Source organism: Notolabrus celidotus, chromosome 4 (assembly GCF_009762535.1).
Source record: "Notolabrus celidotus isolate fNotCel1 chromosome 4, fNotCel1.pri, whole genome shotgun sequence".
Taxonomy (NCBI): Eukaryota; Metazoa; Chordata; class Actinopteri; order Labriformes; family Labridae; genus Notolabrus; species Notolabrus celidotus.
In genome coordinates, this window is record NC_048275.1 from 28,279,657 (window position 1) to 28,304,338 (window position 24,682).

The 24,682-nt window shown below is 39.4% G+C and overlaps 1 protein-coding gene across 2 annotated transcripts in view; it reads right to left on the reverse strand.

The window, feature by feature from the left end:
- The window catches only part of LOC117811363 (inositol polyphosphate-5-phosphatase A), a 205,130-nt gene that overhangs the window by 118,925 nt on the left and 61,523 nt on the right, over window positions 1-24,682 (reverse strand). For both annotated transcript variants that reach the window (XM_034681599.1, XM_034681601.1), the window contains exons 3-4: window positions 11,011-11,111; window positions 10,662-10,749 (exon numbers count right to left, since the gene is read on the reverse strand). In XM_034681599.1, the coding sequence (XP_034537490.1) occupies window positions 10,662-10,749; window positions 11,011-11,111 (189 nt within the window). The remainder of the gene's footprint in view (window positions 1-10,661; window positions 10,750-11,010; window positions 11,112-24,682) is intronic.

Below are 24,682 nucleotides of genomic sequence, written 5' to 3' on the forward strand. Positions count from 1 at the left end.
TAGCGAGTAACTCTGCTATTTTTAAACCTAGGCCCTATTTTTTAAATGTATGTTGGGTTTCAGAGACTTACAGGTATAAACATTTTTGTTATTGTGTCTGCAGATTTCTTCAGGCTGTAATGGTTGCAGTATAATTGCTTAGGGCTACCCAACCCTTACCCTAACCACTAAAAGTTCAGTGTTTTGTCACTGACAATCTCAGATTGTTAGTCTTAACCTCTGACATCATTAATGAAAGCATCTCTTCCGATGTGTTTCTAAACCAGAAACTGCTGTTGCATCACTCTCTTCAAAGCCACCAAACTGCATTTACAAAATAAGAAAATTGAAATCACAGAATACATGAGTACACAATTAAATGTCATAACCCATGCTAGTTGGCATCAGAGTCCCTAGATGGTTATTTTTCATTATATTTATTATATTTGTATTGCGTCTAGTGCGGCCATTCACAACAGACCGGCCAGTAGCTCCAGTTTATGCTACTATAATAATGGTATAATGCTTTACAAACCTTATGTAAACAAGCACAAATGTTGGTATCTTGTGGTGTGGTGTGGTTTGTCAGTATTTTAATGTAGAAAATGGAGTTGAAGTTGTGTATAAGCTGTGTCTGGTTAAACTGGCACATAACCACTCGATGGGAGCAATGGGTAAACCAGCACAGACATGTGGACTGAAGGCTGATGGTGCTAGCCCTACTAGTGGTAGCCTACCTTGGAAAACTAATTTGATATTTTTAACCTACAGGCTGTGTGATCCTTGCTGTGTTTAATAAAAGGTGGTCCATTTTGACTGCTTAGCTTTATTCTGGTTGGTAAATTGGGGTTTAAACGTTTACGAAATGAGTCCCCTTGAGAACATCCCAACTCAAAATACGCAAAAATTGTTTTAAAATGTTCCATTATTTCCTCAACACCTTTTCACTGTGCCATGAGGAGACTCTTAGTGTGTATTCTTGTAAGTCTCTCTCTCTGTGTTTGTGTGTGTCAGTGTGTGTGTGTGTGTGTGTGTGTGTGTGTGTGTGTGTGTGTGTGTGTGTGTGTGTGTGTGTGTGTGTGTGTGTGTGTGTGTGAGCAGCTTTTTCAAACTGCAGCGAGGATCCAGGAGGTACGAGGCTCAGCTCCCCCACATCTGACTCTGAGCAATAAATGCATCAACTTCTCCACCTCTTTACACAATCTATTAATTATATCTACATTTTCAGTCCAAATATTTTCACACTGGGAATGCCCACTCTCTCTGCGCCATAACTCACGTCTGATGGCAGATTCATTGATTGTCGCTCAACCCTTGTCCTGAGTGTGTGTGTGCTTGCGTCAGTGTTTATTCAGCTTTGTCACTATATATATATGTGTGTGTGTGCACTTATGTCTGCCCTGAGAGTATGAGTGATGGCCGTGGAGAGTTATGGCCCGGCGATATTACCGAGCTGACATCTACTCCATTCAAGTGGCCTCAGTGGGTGCCGCGCTTCTCACCATATTGAAATAAGAGCTCTCTTAGATTTAGTTAGCAATATTTTAACCTGCTTATTCGCCCGCTGCAGTCTTTTTAAACACAGAGCTGAGAGGGAGAGGAGGGGGGGTGCTCCTGCTAGTTAACCTCTGTGTGTAAAACCAACAGACTGTACACAGAGACCCTTCCTCTATGACCCCACTCTCTCTGCAAAGTACATAATCTCTATATGCAACCTGGTTTTGTTTCGTCATAAAAAGGTGGAACAGGGGGGTCATATAAGAAGCAGTAAAAAAAAGAGGGCGATAAATGCGAGTGACATGAATTTCTGGGTAATACCGTAAACACACTCACACTGAGGCGCTGTCAGCACAGAGGAACACTAAGTGTTCATAAATTCCTCGCCAAGCAGAGCGGCACTGATGATTGCATTACAGCTTGCTGCCTGCAGGAGAATTAAGGACTCACCTCTGGAGGAGAGAGAGACCGAGGTGCCACTAACAGGACGGCTCTGCTGAGCACCGATCAGAGGGAGAAATTTAAAGATTTCTGTGATTATGAAGGTTGAGTATTTTATTGTGAAATCTGAGCCCTATTCTCAATATGGGGTCTAAATTACCAAAAGTAAGAATTCTCAGTATGTTACTGTATTTGTTACTGACAAGCTCAGATTGTTTGAAGTATTAGACAATATTTCAGAAGGGTTTCATACAGACACAGGACTTTTTGTTACAGAGAAATATTTTTCTTATTCCCTCCCCTTTTTTTTTAAACATGAAACAGTCATCCAAATTGCCCTTTACAAGGCCACCAGACTCCATTGAAACAAACCCAGCAATTTTACCATCCAGAATGCAGGACTTGCTGGTTTACTGCTGCATTTATCTGTTTGGTTTGTTAGTGTTGCAACAATTTAGAATTGTTAAAAGTTAAACTCTGGTTCAACACATCATTAGTGTAACACATGAAAAAACAAACACACTTAATGCAGTAGATGGTCTGCAACTCCTGTATTTTGCAAAGGAAAAAAAAGGGTTTTGTCAGTGTAGTCTGGTGGCTTTTAAAAGACAGTGTAAGTTCCCTTGAGGTTAGAGAAAAAAACAACATATACTACCATACTGATCTGTCTTCCATCTTTATTACAAATCTTTGACAGCATTTTACTACTTTCTTAGCTGCTAGCTGTCATCTGTGCCCAGCAGAATGTTTGAAACTTGGTCCCATTGCATTTATAGGTATTGCTCTTTGAGTACCAGATAGTGTATCTGCTGATCAGAGGACTCTCAGTCAATCAATCAGTCTTTATTTATATAGCGCCAAATCACAACAAACGTTATCTCAAGGCGCTTTTACACTCTATGTTAAATTATAACCAACATCAAGACAGGATAAGATCCAGTCCCATCTTACAGACAGGACTCATCTTAATCCACCAAGAGCAGAGCACTTAGCAGCATTTAGCAAGTTACAGTGGCAAGGACAAACTTCCTTTAACAGGCAGAAACCTCGAGCAGAACCAGACTCATGTTAGACAGACATCTGCCTCTACTGAGTTGGGGTTGGAAAGAAGGATAGAGGAGTTGAAAAGAGAGAGATGAAGAACTGAAAAAAAATCTACTCAGTTTCTTTCATTTGAGGTCTTTTCCCTGTATCTTAATCGTTGTGATTCCCATATACACTATCACACAAAAACACTGCAATCAATGAAACACAATGATCAATTCTGACATTGTTATTCATTCAACAACAACAACAACAACAACAACAACAACAACAAAGGCCCTGGCAATGAATGTCTCATATGGGAAACATTGTTTTATGATTCTATCTATAAAAGATTGTATTTTCAGTGAGGATCCAGGTTTTTTAGTTTGTTTCTAATGGTTGTCTTTTCTCTTTATTTCCATCTCTATGACTTTGTGTGACACTTGAAATGCAATTTATAAAAGCTATCTCATTCAAATTCAACCTAAATTGATTTCCCAGTTTCCTTCTGTCTTTCTGTCAGTCTTCTCTTTTCTGCCCTTCAAAGAACACTGTCTCTAGTGTATATGTCTTTAACAATTACTATCGGAAAGGTGAGGCCTCATTAAGTTGAAAGTGAGAAGTGCAACTTGATCAGATGCAGCCAGTTTCACCTATCTTATTTCTAACACACGTAGTAAAAAGAATACTCCTCCTGTGTCACTGTAACCTCCTCTGAGCTCAGATCCTTAAAAAAGCTTCCTTTAAAAACTCTTATATTCACTTCCATGACACAGATTGGTCAGGACAAAGTGCTAACTGTAACGCTACTCCTTTAAGGGAGAGGACCAACACAAACATGCATACAAACACACACACACAGGGTAAAATGAGACAGCGGTGCCCTGTCAGAGTGCTGAGCCTGATTTATCCTCCGTCTCTGCTCTCGTCCTGCAGACCACAGACATGAGCGATGCCTTTAATCTCCCATTAAAATGCCCCAGAACAAGAGAGGGCTGCTGTGCGTCACTATATGTGTTTGTCTCTGTGTGTGGACAGCTTGATTAGACTGTGTGACACTTTTCAGGTGTGTGTCTCTGTGTCAGGAAGCAGGAACAGCGGCTCACGTTCCTGCAGGATGTGGGAGGCTGCAGCAGCGTCAGGATAAATATTAATGTGCAGGAGCCAGTGGATTGGGAGTTGAGTTATCAGGGCGGGCCTTCCTAATTGACATTTTACCTGCTGTATACCTTAACAGGGCGGTAAAACAGCCGGACGGGGCTCTGCTGAGGGGGGACGTGTCAGTCAAGATCGTCCCCGTCACTGCTGCCTTCCTCAGGGGGAGGAGAAGGAGAGAGAGGATGTTCTCATTGTTCAGATTCAGCACTGAGGTGTGACATGTTGCATTTTAACTCCAAGGTATGACTACAGTTTAATTAGGAGGAATCAAGAGGCAGTAAAAAGATGAGGATGAAGAAGGGCTTGAAACGGGAGCATCTGAAAAAATCATCCTTGAGAAACGGATCAGTGGAAAGATTTTATTAGTAGAAAATACTGCAATGCCAATGTCAATGCACTAAGATGGCCCGATGGTTTCATAGAATACAAGCTCCATTTATAAACACACTAATTACAATACCTTTTTGCCAATATGTTGCAAAACTTTCAGGACATTTAACCTTTTTTCAACTATTATTATAATGTAATACACTCAGATGAGGTTGTAGCCGCTACCAGCTGTGCATTTGCATTTAGAAGTGTTTGAAAGTGGTTCTGATGAGAAAAAATATGTCAAATTGAACAAAATATAATCAGGTTTTTTCCATAAGTGACATCTAAATCATTCACCCACATCTTCTCTGACTAAATAAGCATTTCTGATCTACCCAGTCCCTTAAAAATGATAGCTTTCAAATATTCAAATACTTAAGAGGGGATCCGATTTGTCCAACACTGTATGATGTAAAATAATGAGACTACAAGATGACAAAGTAATTGAATATATATTCATGTTTGTTATAAATTGTCAAATTTTTATCAGGCTTCAGCTAAATAACTATTGGAAAGATGATTTTGACTCATAAATATCAGAAAAGGGTCTAATTTCCATCTTTATAATATGACGTTACTGCAAAGTCCAAGCTATCAAATCTGCCTTCAATCTCCACTTCTCAAGGTTCAGAGATTGAGCCTGCATCTCGCTGCAGATCTCTTGGTATTTTAATTAACAAATCCCTCTATTTTGTAAAAACTGAAACTAGATTTTTATTCTAGAATCAAACCCTGCCTTTCTTTTGAGTCCAAAAAGAGACTGATAGCTGACACTTTTATGTCTGTGATGGACGATGGTGATGTCTCTATCACAAAGCACAGAGGTTCATCACTAACTTTAAAGCCCTCACTCATCTCTGTTTGCTTTATGAACATGTTGGTTGGTCTTCCTTGAAGTCTACTCTAAGTCTAAGCTTCTTAACCTTCATCAGACTGAAGAGTGCAGGAACTTTCTGACTGTCTGTTCCAAAAGTTAGAAGTGATCTTTTGAAAAAGGTGTTAAATTGACTGCTTCCTTTATTGGGATGAAATACAAAAAGATCTAAAAACTTAAGGATCTGGTCTCCTTAGATGCTTTTAAAGAGCTTTTAAATGACTTGGAGGCAGACACATCTGACTGAAGGTGTTCTGTCTGATATAATAATGATTGTAGTCAACTTGTTATTATATGTTTTAATGTATTATATCCTCCTATCTTGCATTAGGTTTGTACAGTATGTACGGCTGCTCTTTGTGTGTCAGAAACTTGTGCTCTGCTGCCTGTCTTGGCCAGGACACTCTAAAAAGACGAGAGTTCTAATCTCAGTGAGATTCTAAAAGTTAAATAAAATACAATAAAAAAATGTTCTGGTCAATCAAAAATTGATAATCTGCAAATTTTCATTTTGTTGTTACAGAAATCACAGAAAGGAGGACGATGATCCTTCACTGAGAGTGATGAAAGAACAGTTTCACACTAGGAGCCGACTGAGGAAGATGTATTTACTTGACTTGCATGGACTTCATGGTTCGTGGACTTTTTTGGACACACCATATCTCCTGCGTCAGGCTCTGTCTCTTCTGCAGCTCAGTAAACAAAAACAGGAGCATAATCCCCTAATGTGTCCTCCCTTCAGGTGCTCTCTGTGCATTTTAGGATTGCTTTTAAGATTTTAATATTGACATATGGATCAATAAATGGGGGAGCTCCTACCTATCTGTCTGAGACCTGTTAAACCACACCTTCTATTGAGGGCACTCAGATCCACTGACCAGTTGCTTCTGGTCGTCCTAAGGTCTAAGGTGAAGCTCAGTGGTGGGCCGAGCCGTTTTCAGCTGCAGCTGAAAAACTCCTGAGGGCTCTGGCTCCACATGTTTGGGTGTCCCCATTACTGCCAGTTTTTAAATCAAACCTAAAAACAATTTTTTGACTTTTGGCTCAGAATTAACTCCCTTTTTTTAAATCCTTCTTTCCTTTCTTATTCTTATTTGTCTTAACACTTTTTTAAATTTTGCCATCTTATTATTGTTAAATTAGTCGTAATCTTTGTTGTTTTGTTTTTTTTACGCCATTTTTATGTATTTTTGACTAAAACTGGAGTTGCTGATGGACTTCTTGTGTCAATCCTTTTGAACATTTATTTACTAAATTGTTGGTAAATAACTTTCAAATAAAAAAATAACTTCTCCAACAAGAACTTCCCACATTTATTCATCATCTCAGCAAAGCAGTTCAAACACTCTCACAGTGAGGAGGCGTGTCAACAATGTGAGCGACCTTCACCACACACTCGCCACATAGTTGCCCCCATACTCAGCCAAAACATTCACACACACATTGACAAACACACACCAGACTGAGCTCCTGAAAAGTGTTCCCTCTTACAAGATGTGAAAATTGACAGGCGGGGGGAGGTGGGGGGGCAGACAACAAACAACTAGGCGCAGGGCACGAGAAGGAGGAGGGGAGAAAATCCAATAATGAGAAAACAAACAGGAGTGATGTCATCAAAGCCAAATGTTATGCCCTGTGTGAGAAACGCTGCACAGTCTCTTCATATTTACTGTTTCCACCTTTTCAATACCAACATCATAGAAAGCACATCAGATGTTTCCCGTCACTCACTGCCTCACACAGAGACACATAAGCTGCCCGCAAACACAACAAAAAGGTTAATCTATAGACAAACACCATTAAATAAACAGCTCATAATGCCGGGAGATTATAGGGAATGGCAGATAATTATATTTTCTAAAGGCCAATGTTTGTAATATTTTTTTGAAAAGAGCAAATGTGACTCTGTGGGAGCTGTGATTTACGAGCGTTTCTGGAAGTGCATCGTAGCATGGAGATGACACACACTCAGAACCACACTAAACTCAGTGAACAGAGACAAACTGCAACTAAAGCCCACTTCTAGACCGGTCTTAATATTTTAATCTATAGTCTTCCAATCTGTATAATCTCCTGAGATGATCACCTGCCATGCATGCCTTCTTGAAGTGAAGCATCAGATTTAAAAAAATCTCTGAAAACCAAGTATTAGTGTAAATTCCTCTGCTGCTGCTGTGAAGTCTGTGTGTTTGGCTCCACCAAGAGGCCAAACACGGAACAGCTGTTCAAGTCTGGATGGAAATGATGTGTGTTGAGGCTACTTCAGCAACTCTGGACACATTTCAATATTTGGACATATTCGATACTAGGGGTATTGGTTGGTTAAATTAAAAAGAGTTGAAAGATGGCATAATTTATTTCAGGTTGAATATTTACATCTGGGTCAGTTGTTCAGATTCTAAATGTCTGACGGGATAAAGAGAGAGGTGTTGTAGTTTAAGAGTAGTTCTTTTTTCAACTACTAACTTTTTCCTGTATTTGCCTTCTTTATGGAAAAGCCACGTGAGGAAAATGTGTATTTTTTTCCTTTTATTAATCTTTTTTTAGTTGTATTTTTAGGACATTTTTGCCTTTATTAGACAGGACAGCTGAAGAGAGACAGGAAACGTGGGGAGTAGAGAGTGGAGGAAGACATGCAGGAAATGGTCGTGGCCGGGAGTCGAACCGGCAACCTCTGCGATGAGGACATTAGCCACTGTATTTGGGGCGCTTAGATCACTAGGCCACCAGTACCCCTTTTCTCTTTTTAAGAACACTGGAGTTGCTGATTTGCAGCTTTAACCTGATACTTTGTATGTTATTGAGTGAGTTTGAGGCTTTAAATAGTTAACTTGAATGCAAGATGATATTTGCACAATAATAACACAATCACATTTACAAACAGGGCAACAGGGGACCAACAACCTATGTTATCTACAATTTACAATTTCAGATTTTTTGAAAATTGAGTATGCCTGATTTGTTTTTTATAAAGCCTTTTCATTTTTAACTCAAAGCTCTACCTTTTTGTGAGATCATATCTCATGCATCAGTCAAAGTCACATCACTGCACTATTGGACTGGACACTTCTTCAAAAACTGACCTTATTTAAACATTTTCATTGATTCAATCTTTACTATTATGTGAGCCAAGATTTTCTGTAATCTCTGTGTCATTTGCTTTACATACAATCAAAACCCTCTATATGTATTTGTCAATGTAATGCTAATGAATCCAGATGATCAATACATAAGCAAATCAGTGAACATGTGTTACTTCAACTCTGACAAGACGATGTCCTGTTCTGTGCTGCCATCTGGTGGCCATCAGCTGGAACTACACAGTGAGGGTAACTGCTGAACTCTGTCAGCTTAAATTAAATTGTACGCATCATTTCAATCATTCATCTGAGGGTTTCCTTTACTGCTAAATTCAGATCTCAGTGAGCCGATAGAAATGTCTTTATAAAGATCTAAGTGAACCAAACCCTCTGAATAAACTTTAGTCTACTGTCACTCACAAACTGAAACAACCTGTCATTACTTTTAGACACCTTTTCTGCCTTTAAAAATAATATTTGTCATACCTAACATGCAAGATAAGCAGTGGGTGACTGCATGATTTCCATTTTCAGTCAAATGAACACTGACTGTGGTTAGATTATATCTCATGTTTTAGATTCCGAGGGTAAATGTAAGGTCAGTCATCATCAGATGACGTGCGTGTGAAGACACCTGCTCACTCTGAAATGTTTCCTTGTAAGTGACCCAGAAATGTAGATTGTGGTAAACTGCAACGTGGTATAAGAGGGACTTATAAAAATTGCTTCTTTTAACACTGCTGCTGCTCCTTGTTCTTCTACTGGTAGAGCTACAGCTTCTAAACTAAATCACACACATCTGCACATCAGTGCAAAACTTATTTGCTATAAGTTTTTTCAATCTCATGCAGAAGTTTCCAGTCTTTAAATAGTCACCAAGCTGTTACAAAATGAATTGCTGTTGTTTCCCATGGTTCATTTTTAGGTCCTACTCTTGTTAAACCTTTATATGTTACCTCTCGGGAATGTCATCAGGAGGCTTGGCATCAACTTCAATTGCTATGCAAATGAAACACAGCTCTACATTCCTCTCTCCTGATGACCCAGGATGGACTGACACTCTTTGTAACTGTATTTTAGGTATTAAGTCATGGGTGGCAGATTACTTTTTACATGCCAACCAAGACAAAACTCAAGTTTCAGTGATTGGTTTTGAACCTCAGAGAGAGAATGCAAAACTCAAAGCACTATCTTTCAGCAGAAGTGAAGCATCTCTGTTTGACATATGATTTAGATCTTAGTTTTGAGTTTCATGTACTAATTCACAGGACACAAATGCAGCATAATATGGTGCATTCTTGTCCTGTAGGTTCACTGGACTCATGCAGGGCTTTATTGGCAGCGTAATTGAGCCAGTAAGTGTGCACAAACAAGGTGCTAGCTCTGGTTTTAACATTACTCTCAATGTACAGACACAAGACTAGACATGTGCTGAAAAACAAAAGTAACAAGTAAGACTAAGTTAATACTTTAAGATTAACTACACTGATGTGAACAGGCTGATGGATGTGAATATACATAACAGTGCAAAGGAGTTGGAATAAGTTGCTCCTATTTTCCACTACAGTGCCAGAACTCAGCTCCCTGGTCATCATGCCTCTGTCCTTTCATATTGATCATGCAACGGTGCAAGATTTGGTTTTCTTGTCTTGGTGTGTGATTTGACATGGTGTCAATGTACTGCTAAAGGCTGAGAGGTAAACACAGTGGGAGCTTGGTAAACACAGTGGGAGCTTCGCAAACACACAGTCTTGTTTACACCCAGCACTGTTCCGTCCTACCTGCCCCTACTCGCTCACAGGGATCCAGTCACACCTGTGCAACGCCTCTCTTGCTACCTACAATGCCAGTACAGAGGTGGGACAGTTTGGTCCAACCATTTGAGGCATAACAAAGGTGAAACGTTACAGGGATGTAAATCAAAAAGGTGCTACGCAGTGGATGCGCTCAATCCAATCCTTTAAACCACTCAGATATTCTCAATCTGACTTTCTATCAGGCTAAAAGCTTGTTAACAACTTTAACATGTTCAACTCACTCTGCATGAACAGCGACCAAAAACCATACCACTCCTACCTTGTAAAAACTTAATATGAAATCATATTTTAGTTTCTCTCTTCAGCCATGTTTCTGTGTCATAAATTGCAACACAACAAGCAATGAAGTTTGTGTCCATTTTCCAAAAACTTTCTAACTTTGCTCACACCACATGAAGGCAGTGTTACATCACTTACTGTGAAATGCTCCTGGGATTTGTAGTTCTCATCGAGGTAGACGCGGGCTCTGTTGTACTCCTTCATGGCATCACTGGACAGCAGCTCTCTGACGGATACAAATGGAGGATAAAATTAAAGAAATTCAATCAAATACAAAGCATCAAGTTTTATTACACATAAACTACATTTAAGATAAATTAGCATTTATTAAATACAGTTAATAATAGACTGAAAGATATACATTTTATTTTTCCATCCTGATATGAAGCCAGTTCAGAGCATTTCCAGGTGGGTCTCTCTCTCCTCATAAGAAGCATATTGAAGTTGTTCATCGGAACTTAAGTCACATCATGAGCACTTCACTTACTTGACAAAACAGTCCACGTGTGACATGGATGCCTCGTAGTTCTTCCCCCCGACCTCCTGACAGTGAACGGCCAGGAAGTGAGGCCTGTGCGTCTGCACCGTCTGGAAGAGGAGACAGAAACACACACAGGTCAGTTTCTCTGTGCTTCAGTGCATCCGCAACAACAGCACAGCGACTCAATCTGCTCTTCTTATGAAACCACAGGTATGATTACTCAGCCGAGCACAAAACCTATATCATAACGCTGCCTGAGTCGAAGCTTTAATGCAGGGAGAGACACTGAGAGAGCTTGTTGTAACGAGAAATGTGGACAACTCCTCATCCTGCAGCGAGGACCTGTCTGCAGATAAGTGTGTCTGTGTTTGCATCTGTGTGTGTACAGCAGGGTGTGACAGATGTTCACACATCCGCACAAGTGCGGACATATTTCTCACATTACAAACACAAACTGTGTAGGAACAATGTCAGGAGCAGTAATGTGAATGTGGGAAACACTTCAGGCTGCAGGAGAAGAGAGATGTGGTGAACGTAATGTAATTCAGCTGCATGCTCTGCAATTAAGACAAATTGGAGGTTACACAGTGTTGTGTAAAGACAGGGTGGTACATGCTTAAAGTCGACTCTTATAAACAAGACTTAAACAGCAGTAAAAAGAGGGAAATGTTGCATAAAATAGTCACTGATCTGTAAAAAGAATAGGAATAAGGCATAAAATAATAATAAAGCGAGTTTGTAGCTGGTTATGAAACAGACTGAAATTAAAGGTGAAGCCTTCAGTGACCTAAAAACCAAACAAGACCCCAAGTAACAAGACTGACGATGTCTGTGTTGCAACTTTTAATGCCTTAAACTGCTGCGAGAGGGTCGATGTCCGACCACATCACTTTGTGTGTTTATGTCATTACAACTTCTTGGCGATTAATCACAGTGAGTGATACATCTGACTGTTTCAAGAAAGCAGGGTAAGATTATTTTGTCAGAAAACTCTGCTTACACATCAGCAAATAACTAACGGATATCACTTTGTTCACAGGGGACACAGAAACGAACACAATCAGAAACTATGAAGGACTTTTTATGACCAGAAAAAGTAAACCATATGATTTATTTTGCAGAAATGCTAATAAATTATGAGCCATCTCGCGGCCTTAGATCCTCGGGTGGAGAACTTTTGGTCGTTTCAAAGTCGAGGCTCAAATCCAAAGGGGATCGTGCTTTCTCCGTCAGAGCTCCTCGACTTTGGAACGACCTCCCTGAGAAAACAAGGCACGCAGAGTCAGTGACATCTTTTAAATCTCTTCTTAAAACCCATTTTTACAGACTAGCTTTTATGTGACTTTATCTTTCAAACCCCTTTACATCAATTTTATTATTAATTTTAGTTTTTATCCAACTAATTAATTGTATTAAATCTTATTTGATTATTTTATTTTATTATTTATTGTTTATTATCTATTTTTATAATTTATTATTTTTTTTTTTATTTGATTATTTTAATGTTCCTTATTCATCCTTTGTGCTTTTTCTAATTTTCCCAATGTGATGTTGTTTTATTTATTTATTTATATTATCTATTTACCCTGAAAAACCTCTCAACAATGATTTACTGGTCCATTGTCACACCACTCCATACTGTTTAACTGACGTGTATTCCCTTTAACCTCTTGCGTTGCATTTTGTTTTGCATTGATCACATTTTCTCCTCCCTGTCTGTCAAATTGTTTACTCTGCTATTGAACTACGCTTTGTTTGTCAAAGCAATTTGTAAACATTTGTTTTAAAGGTGCTATATAAATAAAGTTAGTGTTATTATTATTATTATTATTATTATTATTATTATTATTATTATTATTATTATCTTTTCTCTGTCTATATCTGGTCATGTTTGGATATCTGAATAGTAATTTACTGTAACATCAGACTTCCACTAGATCTGTGTCCGATATGTCTCTGATCCGCTGCAGTCCAGCTCCGTGCTCTTTCGTCCATCAACACCAACCGGTTGAATTTAAAAACAGTTTTCTAAAAATTTGAAAATTAAACTTGCGTAGAAAATTAACTTCAACATCAGTACCAGTATATTGGTTTTATCACCGTCTGTACTCCCTAAACATTTAGCCTCATTCCAAGATGGTACTACGACTTCTTCCACAATACAGAGAACATAATTCCTGAATCTTTTGTTACAGTCAACCAAGTTAACTTATTCTAAGTCTGGTTACTTGACTGTAATGATATCAGTTTGTTGTTTGACTAAATATTTTGACTCTTGAACATTTGGCTTGTTGTAAAACAATCATTTTGGTGAAATGTTCTTGCTTTCTCTCTATAGGCTGACGATATTTTGCTTCATTTTTTCCATTCAGACTCTCTGCAGCCTAAGACTTCCAGTAAGCTCATTCCCTCCCACAGTCAGTCACATGACCTCATGTTGCTCTCCTCTAACATCCCATCTCACACACAGCGAGGTGTTTGTGAGCACGCTGTCAGAGGTGTTCAGACAGGCCGACCTCTAATGGAGAATCAATACCACACAGTGATTTAGAGCACTCACAGCACTCACAGGGTCGGAAGGAAGCGGACGTACGTCACTGTCACTCGCTGTGTGTGTGTGTGTGTGTGTGTGTGTGCGTGCGTGCGTGCCTGCGTGCGTGCGTGCGTGTGTGTATAACTGTGTGTGTGTGTAGAAGCAGGAAATAGTCCCTGGACCCGAACGGAGCAATACTACTCCACCTCAGTGTTGCATTCTGCTTGCTGCAGGCCCAATCAAATAAAAGTAATGTACGGCAATAACAGTATGGATTTTCCATCAACCTCTGGCTCGTCACTTAGCCCGGTGACCCGGCTGAGACACTCTCAAAGTTACAAAGATTAGTGGAGCTATCAGCTCATGATGGAAAAGGTCACACATTCAAGGAGCTCACTGCTAATGTCAGACTCCAGAGTGACGTGTGTGTGTGTGTGTGTGTGTGTGTGTGTGTGTGTGTGTGTGTGTGTGTGTGTGTGTGTGTGTGTGCGCACCAACATGCGCTGTGTCCAGCGTCTGTGTTTATCTTTCCAGGCTGTAACTTCTGCTCTGCGTCTGCAAACACAGTTTCCAGGAGCTCATTTCATTACCACAGTCACCAAACAGTGACCTGACTTTACTCTGTGACCAACATCCAATTACATCTACTGTGGTTAACAAGAAACTCTGTTGACACTTCAGTCAAAATATTGACAGGACAAATATTGTATCAATAAAAGCTGAGTTTATGATTGGCGCTCAGACAGGGACAGCTGCTGCTGCTGCTGCTGCTGCTGTTCAGCCAGACGGAGCGTTTCTCAACCTGACAAGGATGTCACACTCTGATCAGTTTGATGAGGAGGTGTGTCCTCTCATCCTCTCTCTTTCCATCTTTCTCTATATTGTCTTTTATGACCTGATTATCGACATTGTTTGAATTCAAAGAAGGCATCTTATTCATCCGTCAATATTCTGCCACCAATCCATGCCGCATAATCAGAGACAAGAGCCAACTACAGCTAATCTCTTTTTACAGATTCAGTCAAATGCGGTCAACTTTTCCTGGGCCATTAAGAATGCATTAGGTGTATTCATCACCTTTGTTTCCAATCTAAACATATCACAAGATTCATTGTGCGTCAAACTTTTAAGTTACTGCTAGTTCTAACTCAGTGAAAAGCCTGGCTATAAATACGTAAAAAAGTTAAAGAGGTAGTGAAACTTAAAAATATCTGACTTCATCAGCTACAAAGATGGATTATTCAGAGGATGCTGGGACAGCTATAGACTGTGTAAAATGATGGGCAACCTCACAGCTCCACAAAAGTGAAGCCACACACTGAAAGTCCTCCTCCTCACTCGCTGCAGAATAAACCTTGATACGAAAGAGATCATATCATACCATGAGTGATTCCTGCCCCTCCGAGCCAACTTCACTAGCCAAAATGCCCAACTGTATTTTTGTGGGAAAGTTGTGAATAATCTGTTTATGAAGGATTTACCCAGACTTTTAAGTTCAGTCAAAATTGAAACATCTAAAGGAGCTTCCATCTAAAGGAGAATCCAGCTGAAGAGAAAAGAGAATCAAAAGTTGTAGTTTAAATATCACTTCATGTGTCAAAAGTCGTCTAATTATGTTCTGTTTAATGCCGTCACTGAAGTGTAATGTTTCATAAATCCAAACAACTTCTAATCTGTTTTTGTGTTAAAGAAAAATAATTGCCATTTTCATAGTTTGTCAAATCTTTGCAAAGTGCGTCAAAGCTGCCCTCTGCATCAAATACCCTCTGTTAGACAGAGAGCGTCTTTATGAGCACTAATCGGGAAAGCCTGAATCGTATTTCATGCTCTCTTTTCAGAGGTGGAAAATCATCGCACATATCTGTGGGGGACTGATCCACAACAAGGATTCTTCAGTTTACTGTCCGATCGTCATGCATTCACTGATTCAGAAAACTCTGTGAACATAATGTGGGAAATCTGAAGCTTCAGGATACAATCTTGAGTTAAATCTTTTTATGAAGATACATGACGTTTAGTCATAAGAGTTTACTTTGAATAAATCCATGAGGCTGTTTATCAGGGGCTCCTGGTGTTTAGTTTAATTACTGTTCTTTTAATGAAACATCAAATCAAACTATGTCTGATGGCCTTCAACATGTTGCAGTTTACAGATCACAGAGCTGCTGTGAAGTCCTGACATTAACATTGGCCTGTGACCGACAGAGAAGTTTCCAATGCAAAACAGCTGTGGGATTTTTCTCTTCAGTGTGGTGTGATGCAAAGCACTGTTTATCCTCCTGCAGAAGTATGGCCGGATTCCCCTAGACACAATCTAATGATCTCATGTGCAGGAGGCAAATGACCTGCTTTGCTTAGATGTAAATGTCTGGGTTGCCCTGACACTGACTGAGAGTCCTCATAAAGGATCTGATTGGATTCAGGCTTATGAGGAGTAATAAATAAGAGGCGTGAACCAATAAAATAACACCTTACCACAGGCTCTTGAAATACTTAGAACGTTCATTTTTCACTTGCTTGTGTATATTTCTATAGAATGTGGTCACTACCATTAATATTTGTTTTTAGGTGGGAATAGGCCTTGACAACTTTTTACCACAACTAGCCTTGCCTACCTATGACTGAAAAGAAGAAAAGGCACCATTTATTTCTATATTTTGATATTTATCATAAAATCAAATCTGATAATGTCAATAACCAGACGATGACAGAAGCCAACAGAAACCAGATAATTCATTAGTTAAACTATGGAAAACAGCTAACAAGCATTTTGTTAATCTGTCTTTTCTACATCTGTAAGGCTTTATGCATTTTCTACAGTAAAGATACCGTCTGATTTAAACAAAAGAAATCTTGTTTTCCCTTAAAATACATCTGAAAAAATGAGTGAACAGACAGAAAAGCTTACTGCAGTTCTCAAAGAGATTGACCGGAGAGTGTGAGTATGTTACTAAAAAAACAGATCAACTAACACAGCCGTCATCCAGCTGAAAGCCTTTAACATCATCATTGAGGCTACATATGATTGTTTTTTGAACTGAGACGAATAGCCTCAAAAATAACAAACTGCAGGTTATTTTCATTTTTACGGTATTATACAGGTACCACAATTGCTTACTTGACACATGTTATTATATTTTAAATACTTTTGAAAATAACACTTTAATGTGAAAAATATCTAACATTATTTCAAAAATGTTAAAAAGATAGTTTTTCATTTTGTACTTTATTTATTTGTTTTTACTTTTTGCACTTCATGTAAAGCGACTTTTGGTACTTTGAAAAGCACAATATAAGTCTTATCAATGATTACTATTAATGTGTATTTATTAATATCATTTTCTAATGAAATTGTTTTCTTTACAAAAACAAGATTTGGTCTTCAAGAATAATTTAAAAAAAATCTTGAATGGAAGGAGGGTCTTAACATCCGGTTTGTCTTATTAGAACCAATGGGGTTATGGAAACTGGTTTAAAAACAAAAATATGAAGAAATAAACAGTTCATAAAAAAAAAATCTGTGTTTTTCCAATGCCCAAATAAAAACACAGGAAGCAAAGTGCATGGGGCTACGAATCGAGCTGCTACTTACATTAGCAAGGCTTCTTTCTGGGTGCTAAAAGGTTAGGATCCCATCTGTCTTTCTTTTTCAGATTCCGTCATTTAAACCATTTAAAACATTAAAGCTGGTGAAAAATCAGTGTATCTCCACTATCATTCAGTGGACAAAAACATCTGGTAGTGGGCTGCGAACCGAGCTGTCATATATGTCCATAAAGCTCATGATGTTCAGCGGTTCCCTCACTTTTAGAGGAAATCTGGTGATGACTTCAATGGTCTCTTTTTTGCCCCATAGTACCAATGTCTGTTTTTTTCTCTCTTATAGAAAATATTCACTTTTTGCACTTCCAGCTTTGCTTAAGAGGAAGAAGGGAGTGTGGACTCAGGCATGCACGCATAAAACCGCCAAACTAACTGACAGTTTTGCTGAGTAATAGGATGTTTGATCTATCCGTACAGAGTATACTGCCCAGGGTTTAGCATTATTATCAGCATTATTTTTTTACATACCCTTATCTAGATTGTTTTATTGCTCAGTAACAGCCCCGCCTTGGTTTCAGGCACGGCTGTTTGTGGTGTGGGTGCCTGATACTAAACCTTGCAGACCTGTCATTCCTGCAGTTTGCCATCCCTGACATACACGGTAATAAAAACATAAGGAAACAGCTGAATGAGTTAGAGCTCAAACATTGTTTCATTTTGTTTTATCAGCCTCTGCGTAGAAGAGTAAGTGCTGACTGCCACATGTCGATGTATTTCATTGCAGCCCTAAAACTTTAGATTACCGTAAATGACAGAGACAATCTGCACTAAAGTTTTCATTAAAGAGATTTGTAGTCTCCTTGGTGTATTTCTCAACAGCCAACAGAAACTTCAACCAACCAAGTTCACCATGCAAAGATTGTCTAAAGGGCTTGATCAAAACAATTCAGCCCAGAAGCCTAAGAGAAAGAAGGATACAAAAAGTGAGAGGATGAGGAAAAGTGTGCAAACATGTCGACAGACTCTGACCAAGGTGTGTCGTAAGATAAGTCATTTTATTTCCTCAGGGAATTCCCTCAAGCTCCAGATTGAGCTGAGATGAAGGAAACAAGTTTGCAAAGTTAAAAATATGAATGTGTGTTGTTGAATCTTGTTTGACATGTACAAAGACATGTAGACAAAGGAGGAAGACTTGTAGAAGGAGAGCAGGCACCAACAGGTTACCTTAAGTCTTTTCTTTCCTCACACCTCTAAAAGCCAGTCTAACAACTTTGACTATGTATTTTCCAGGATGCTGCAGCTGGACTGAGAGGTGATTCCTTGTGACGCATAAAATCTGACTCCTTCCTTACACCGAGGAATGCAAACAGTAGCTCTGGAGCTGCAGTGCGAGGATCATGTTCTTCAAAACTGACAGGGTGGATTTAAGTAACAGAACTTGTTTTAGCGATCAGGAGTGAGAGGGAAGACTTTTGAATGTGAAACAACTTTTAGATTCATGCCAAAGCAAGAGTCAGAACATTATATCATGATATTCTTCAAATTAATGTTTCTTTCTCATGTCCACTGAGGTTTTTGTTTTTTTCTGTGAAACACGCGTCACAGTTTGATGAGTTCAGGCCCAAACAGCAGGTGATGTTACAGGAGACACAGTGAGCACATTGTGTGTGCAGAGAGGTCACGATGAGCGAGCGAGCGCAGCGTGGCTGATTGGAGTTAACTGCAGAGTTCAGAGTCTGGTGCTTGTTTCCATGACGTCAGCCGGGCAGCACACAGGGCTGGCATGAAGCTGCAGGTCTGCTGGTTCACACAGGGGCACACCTCTCTCTCTCTCTCTCTCTCTCTCTCTGCATGCCTTCTTCCTCTCCCTCTCTCTCTGTCACTGCGCACACAGCAGCAGACATGATATCTCCCTCCTTGTGTGCAGGCCTGCAGTACAATGTAAACAGAATTCCTCAACAGCCATAACCAGAACATGCTCCTCCACTCTCTCTCTCTTTCTCTCACACACACACACACACACACACACACACACACACACACACACACACACACACACACACACACACACACACACACACACACACACACACACACACACACACACACACACACACACACACACACACACACACACACACACACACACGCTCTATACGTGTCTAATAACCTGAGTGCTGAAGCTAAACTAATCATTCAGGCTGGAATCTCCTGGCAGTCAACATGACTCGACGCGTCAGTGACAGAAATAATTACAAAGGAGAGAAAAGCAGAGATAACAGACTCTTGGAGGCCTCTCAGCTAACAGATGTTTGTTTTCTGACTTCAGTAACAACCTGTAGAGACTACAATGAGGTTAGATTCTTCACATTATTTATAGACTTGATCTTGCAGTATTTTTGCAGCTTGTATAAGAAGCACCAAATCCAGGGAGGAAGATTCTTTTGGCATTTTAACTTCATTCTGGAAATAAGGAAACATCACTCTTGTGCATTTTCTCATGCCTCAACTTTATTTTTTCAGGAAACAGTGGAAAGCCAGACCAGCCTATTACCCTAGCATGCTATCTGTCTTTTCCTAGTGATATACAAGCTCAGTGAGTCTGCCCACATGTTGAATGCCATAAGGAAACAGATTCTTTATTCTATGACTCACAGGTGAGAAATCAAATTCACACTTTAAGATTTGCCTAGTGTAGACACAGCTCTGTAGCCATTTATGGTAGGACACTATAAATATGTTAAAACTCACTGTGTGTATGATAAAAAAAAAAAAGATATTCCTGATTTGTATAAAATATTTGGGAGTGACATTTGACTCAGATATCTGTTTTGATACTCGTGTAAAAATACTGTGAAATCCATTTTTTTCCATCTCAAGCAAATCTCCAAAATAAGATATCTCCTTTCTCCCTCTGATGGGTCCAAAGTCATTCATATTTTTATTTTTTCTTATTTAGATTATTGTAACAAAGTTTTGAACTGGTTTCAGTCTGAGCTTCCTCCATTGATTCCGACTGGTTCAAAATGCTGCCACTTATATTTTAACAGGCACAACCAAGTGCCAACACATCACTCCTGTGCTTCCGGTTGCCCAATTTTTATCGTATTGATTTTAAGAGTGTATTGGTAATTTTTAAAGCTTTAACTGGTCTTGCTCCAAAACATCTAAGAGAAACTTTGACCCCCTACGTAACTGGGCGTGCTCTCAGATCAGTGGATGCAGCTCTGCTGGATGTTCCGAGATCCTCCTATTGTTAATGGCAGAGAGTTCCACAGTCTGGTGCTCCAACTGAAAAGATCGGTCACCTTTCGTTACATACTTAGCTTCTTTTAAAAAGTCTCTTAAAACTTTCTTAAATTGGAAGGCTTTTTTAAATCCATAAATCATGGATATTTTTCTGTCTTCTGATTTCTTGCTTTAACTGTTTTATCTGCTTTTTTATTATTACAGCACTCTTCAAAGCCACCAGACCTCATTGACAAAATTAGTCATTTTAACTTGAAAGAACATGGGAGTTACTGGTCTACTGCTGCTTTGTTTCAATTATAGTCTGACTTTGGTGTTTTAAATACTTATTCAGGATGCAACATAGCAACATTATAAAGTTGTTCAATACACAAAAACAACAAATAATACCCAACTGATTGAAGCAGTGGTAGACCAAGGTAAGGTAAAATCTGGTGGCTTCAAATCAAGTTGCAGCTGTTTTTGAGTCATTAGATTAGGTATAGGATCCAGCTTTTAAAGTGTTTGAATCCCCCTTTCATATTAAAAGCACCTATTCCAGGAACACTCAAATCAAAGAGTATGTTTTTCTGCCAACAGAAACCGAATCCATCACTGAAACTACATTATGTGAATGAAGGTATGAATGAGGTATAGAGGAGCAACATGGTGCAACATCCTTCAATAGAAACCTCTGGCTGTGTGTGTGTGCGTGTGCGTGTGCGTGTGCATGTGCGTGTGTGTGTGTGTGTGTGTGTGTGTGTGTGTGTGTGTGTGTGTTTACAGCAGTCTGTACCACTCGTTCTGTGAATACATCATGGCCACACACTGTCCTCACCTCAACTCTCTTTCACTGAGGACCTGTCCTTCAGTAGCAGTGACAGTTAGCACACTGCTGTACAGTACAGCAACATATTCATTCACTATAGTAAGCCTAACAGCTTGGATATGAATGGAAAAATAAATGTCCGGGTCACAGTCTTATTCCAGGATACTTCTACACAATCAAGACACAACTGGAGACTTGCCTGTCGTCAAATCAGTTCCTGATGACTGAATCATCCTGAGCTTCAGAGTGAAAGTGTGATCCTTAGTACAGTAAGGTATCTGATTGTGTGTACTCGGGTAGAATCCTCCTTCTGTTTGGCCAGGACATCAGAGCAACATTATAAAAACTACAGATACTCACATCTGTATTGTTTCTTGGTTGGCAGTGAAATACAAACCAATGGGTTGCTCATAGTTTACTGACAAGTGTTGAGCAAGGCTGCGAGAATTGCCCAGTTCTAGCATTCATTCTGTCATCCTATTGGCTGGCATGTTCATCATCTACAGCTTAGTTTGCAGCTTCTTTATTAGCAGTTTTTTGTTTGTTTGTTTTCGGATGGATTTAATTTGAAAATCCTTGTCACTTCCTGTGCATTAAAATCATCTGCAGATATACAGTGTATTTTTTTATTTTTTCAAAAAAGGATAAATTGGTGGTGCGTCCATGTGAGGAAAGACTTGTGATGCTGTTCAGTTTTAGTAAAGTCCCAGAAGCACTAAAACCAACATCAAAGAACATAAAATAAAACTTGTGTCACTTCACATCACCTTTGTCAGGGCCACAAAGTTGCACTTGAACACTCTAAGAAGATATCAGCTGATCGAAAACTAGCATGTACCTTCTATCCTCTAAAGGGACATTCTGGACTGTGGATGTACAAATCACTATCCAATCCTATGATACACGATGCTAAGATATTATTGGCAATAATAATATGAAGTGTAATAAAACGCAATTTAAAAAAAAGAATATGGTACAATAAGGTGGGATGCGATATGACATGATACAATGCAATGCCATACCATACAGTAAGATATGATACAATCAATACGACACAGGACACGATACAATACCGTATGATAGGTAGAATGATCTTATAAGAATGGACACTATTTGATACAATAGGATAAAAGACAATAAGCTCTTACTCTTGGAACATGAGAATTTTGATGCTTTCAGATCATACTGCTTTTTTCGAGACCAAAGCACCTTTAGTTCTCACGTGGTTGTGACTAATGTTTATGCCATGGAGTGCTTCAGGTCTTCTTTTACTGAAGTTTCTCTATCAGCATGTAACTCTTAATCCTCCATGTGTCCCTCTGCTGAGGAATTACCCATGTGTCCCTCTGCTGAGGAATTACCCAGTGCTAAATTATTTTTAACTTCACCTTGCTTTGAAACTGAACGATTCAAACTATTTTGTTGGGCTACCAGAGAAGTAAATTTAAGGTACTGAAAGTTCTACCAGGATGTACCTTTCATTGTTTTCTTACAGGCATGTGGTTTCTTGAACTTCATGCAAAAACATCTACAAAAAGTCAGTGACTCTAAACACGTTTTTTTTTTTTTTTTTGTAGCTTAGTCAGAGAATTGCCCCCAATTTATTCTGGTTTGTTGCCTTTATGAGCTGCATTTCTTTGGTCTTTAAAATCTGTTAGTCTGCTAAATCATGTTGTTATATTCAGGGTTCGCACTCTTTTCCAGAGATCATTTTCCAGGACATTTCCAGGACATTTTCATTGATGATCAGGCTGGTATGACAGTCTAAATTTAGTTCCTAATTTAGTTCCTAAATAGTCTAATATGTTCCTCTCAGTGGAAGTCTACATTGAAAGACATGTAGTCTATGGCTATCAATGAAATCATCTCTTACATATTTAAAAATTATGGCAAATTTATAATAGAATAATGCAACCACAGCTGTACATCACTTCACTTTATTAGTGCAACCAAGTAACAATGATGGGCAACATCTCAGCTTTCTCTTTTCTCAAAAAATATAAAATGAGCTAAGAAAAAAACAAAAGAGTCAGCAAAAGAATCAGGAAGCTGCCTTACTGAAATAATTTAATAATAATAATGATCAGAGGATCAGTGCATTAATGACTTAAATAGAACTGAATGACAAAAATGGCCACAAATGTTTCTCAACTCAACTCAAACTCAAAATATACCTGCTTAATCATGACATTTGCTTGAGGTTGCTCGAGTTTGGTTCTGGTTCTGTTTGCTCGAGTTTGGTTCTGTTTCTTGTTCTGTTTGCTTGAGATGGTTCTGGTTCTGTTTGCTTGAGATGGTTCTGGTTCTGTTTGCTTGAGTTTGGTTCTGGTTCGGTTCAGTTCTGGTTCGGTTCTGGTATGGTTCTAGTTCGGTTCTGGTATGGTTCGGTTCTGGTTCTGTTATGGTTCGGATCTGGTTCAGCTCTGGTACGGTTCTGGTTCGGTTCTGGTTCAGGTCTGGTTGGCTTTGCTTGAGTTTGGTTCTTGTTCTGTTTGCTTGCGTTCTGTTCTGGTTCGGGTCTAGTTGAGGTCTGTTCTGTTCTGTTCTGGTTCGGTTCTGGTACGGTTCGGTTCTGGTTCGGTTCTGGTTCAGTTCTGGTACGGTTCTGGTTCGGTACTGGTTCGGTTCTGGTTCAGGTCTGGTCTGGTTCGATTCTGGTTGGGTTTGCTTAAGTTTAGTTCTGGTTCTAACCCTAACCCTAATCATAACCCTAACCCTAACCCTAATCCTTATCATAACCCTAACCCTAATCATGACCCAACCCTAACCCTAATCCGAACCATAACCCTAACCCTAACCCTAATCCTAACCCTAACCCTTATCATAACCCTAACCCTAATCCTAACCCTAACCCTAATCATGACCCAACCCTAACCCTAACCCTAATCCTAACCCTAACCCTAATCATGACCCTAATCCTAACCCTAACCCTAATCATAACCCTAATCCTAACCCTAACCCTAATCCTAACCCTAATCCTAACCCTAACCCTAACCCCAATCCTAACCCTAACCCTAATCATGACCCAACCCTAACCCTAACCCTAACCCTAATCCTAACCCTAACCCTAATCATGACCCTAATCCTAACCCTAACCCTAACCCTAACCCTAACCCTAATCCTAACCCTAACCCTGATCCTAACCCTAACCCTAACCCTAATCATAACCCTAATCCTAACCCTAACCCTAACCCTTATCATAACCCTAACCCGAATCCTTCTGTTTGCATGAGTTTGGTTTTGGTTCTGTTTGCTCGAGTTTGGTTCTGGTTCTGTTGGCTTGAGTTGGTGAAGGTTCTGTTTGCTTGAGTTTAGTTCTGGTTCTGTCTGCTCGAGTTTGTTTCTGGTTCTGCTTGCTTGAGTTGGTTCTGGTTCTGTTTGCTTGAGTTTGGTTCTGGTTCTGTTTGCTTGAGTTCGGTTCTGGTTCTGGTTCGGTTCTGGTATGGTTCGGTTCTGGTTCAGTTCTGGTTCGGTTCTGGTTCGGTTCTGGTTCAGTTCTGGTACGGTTCTGGTTCGGTTCTGGTACGGGTCTGGTTCTGGTCTGG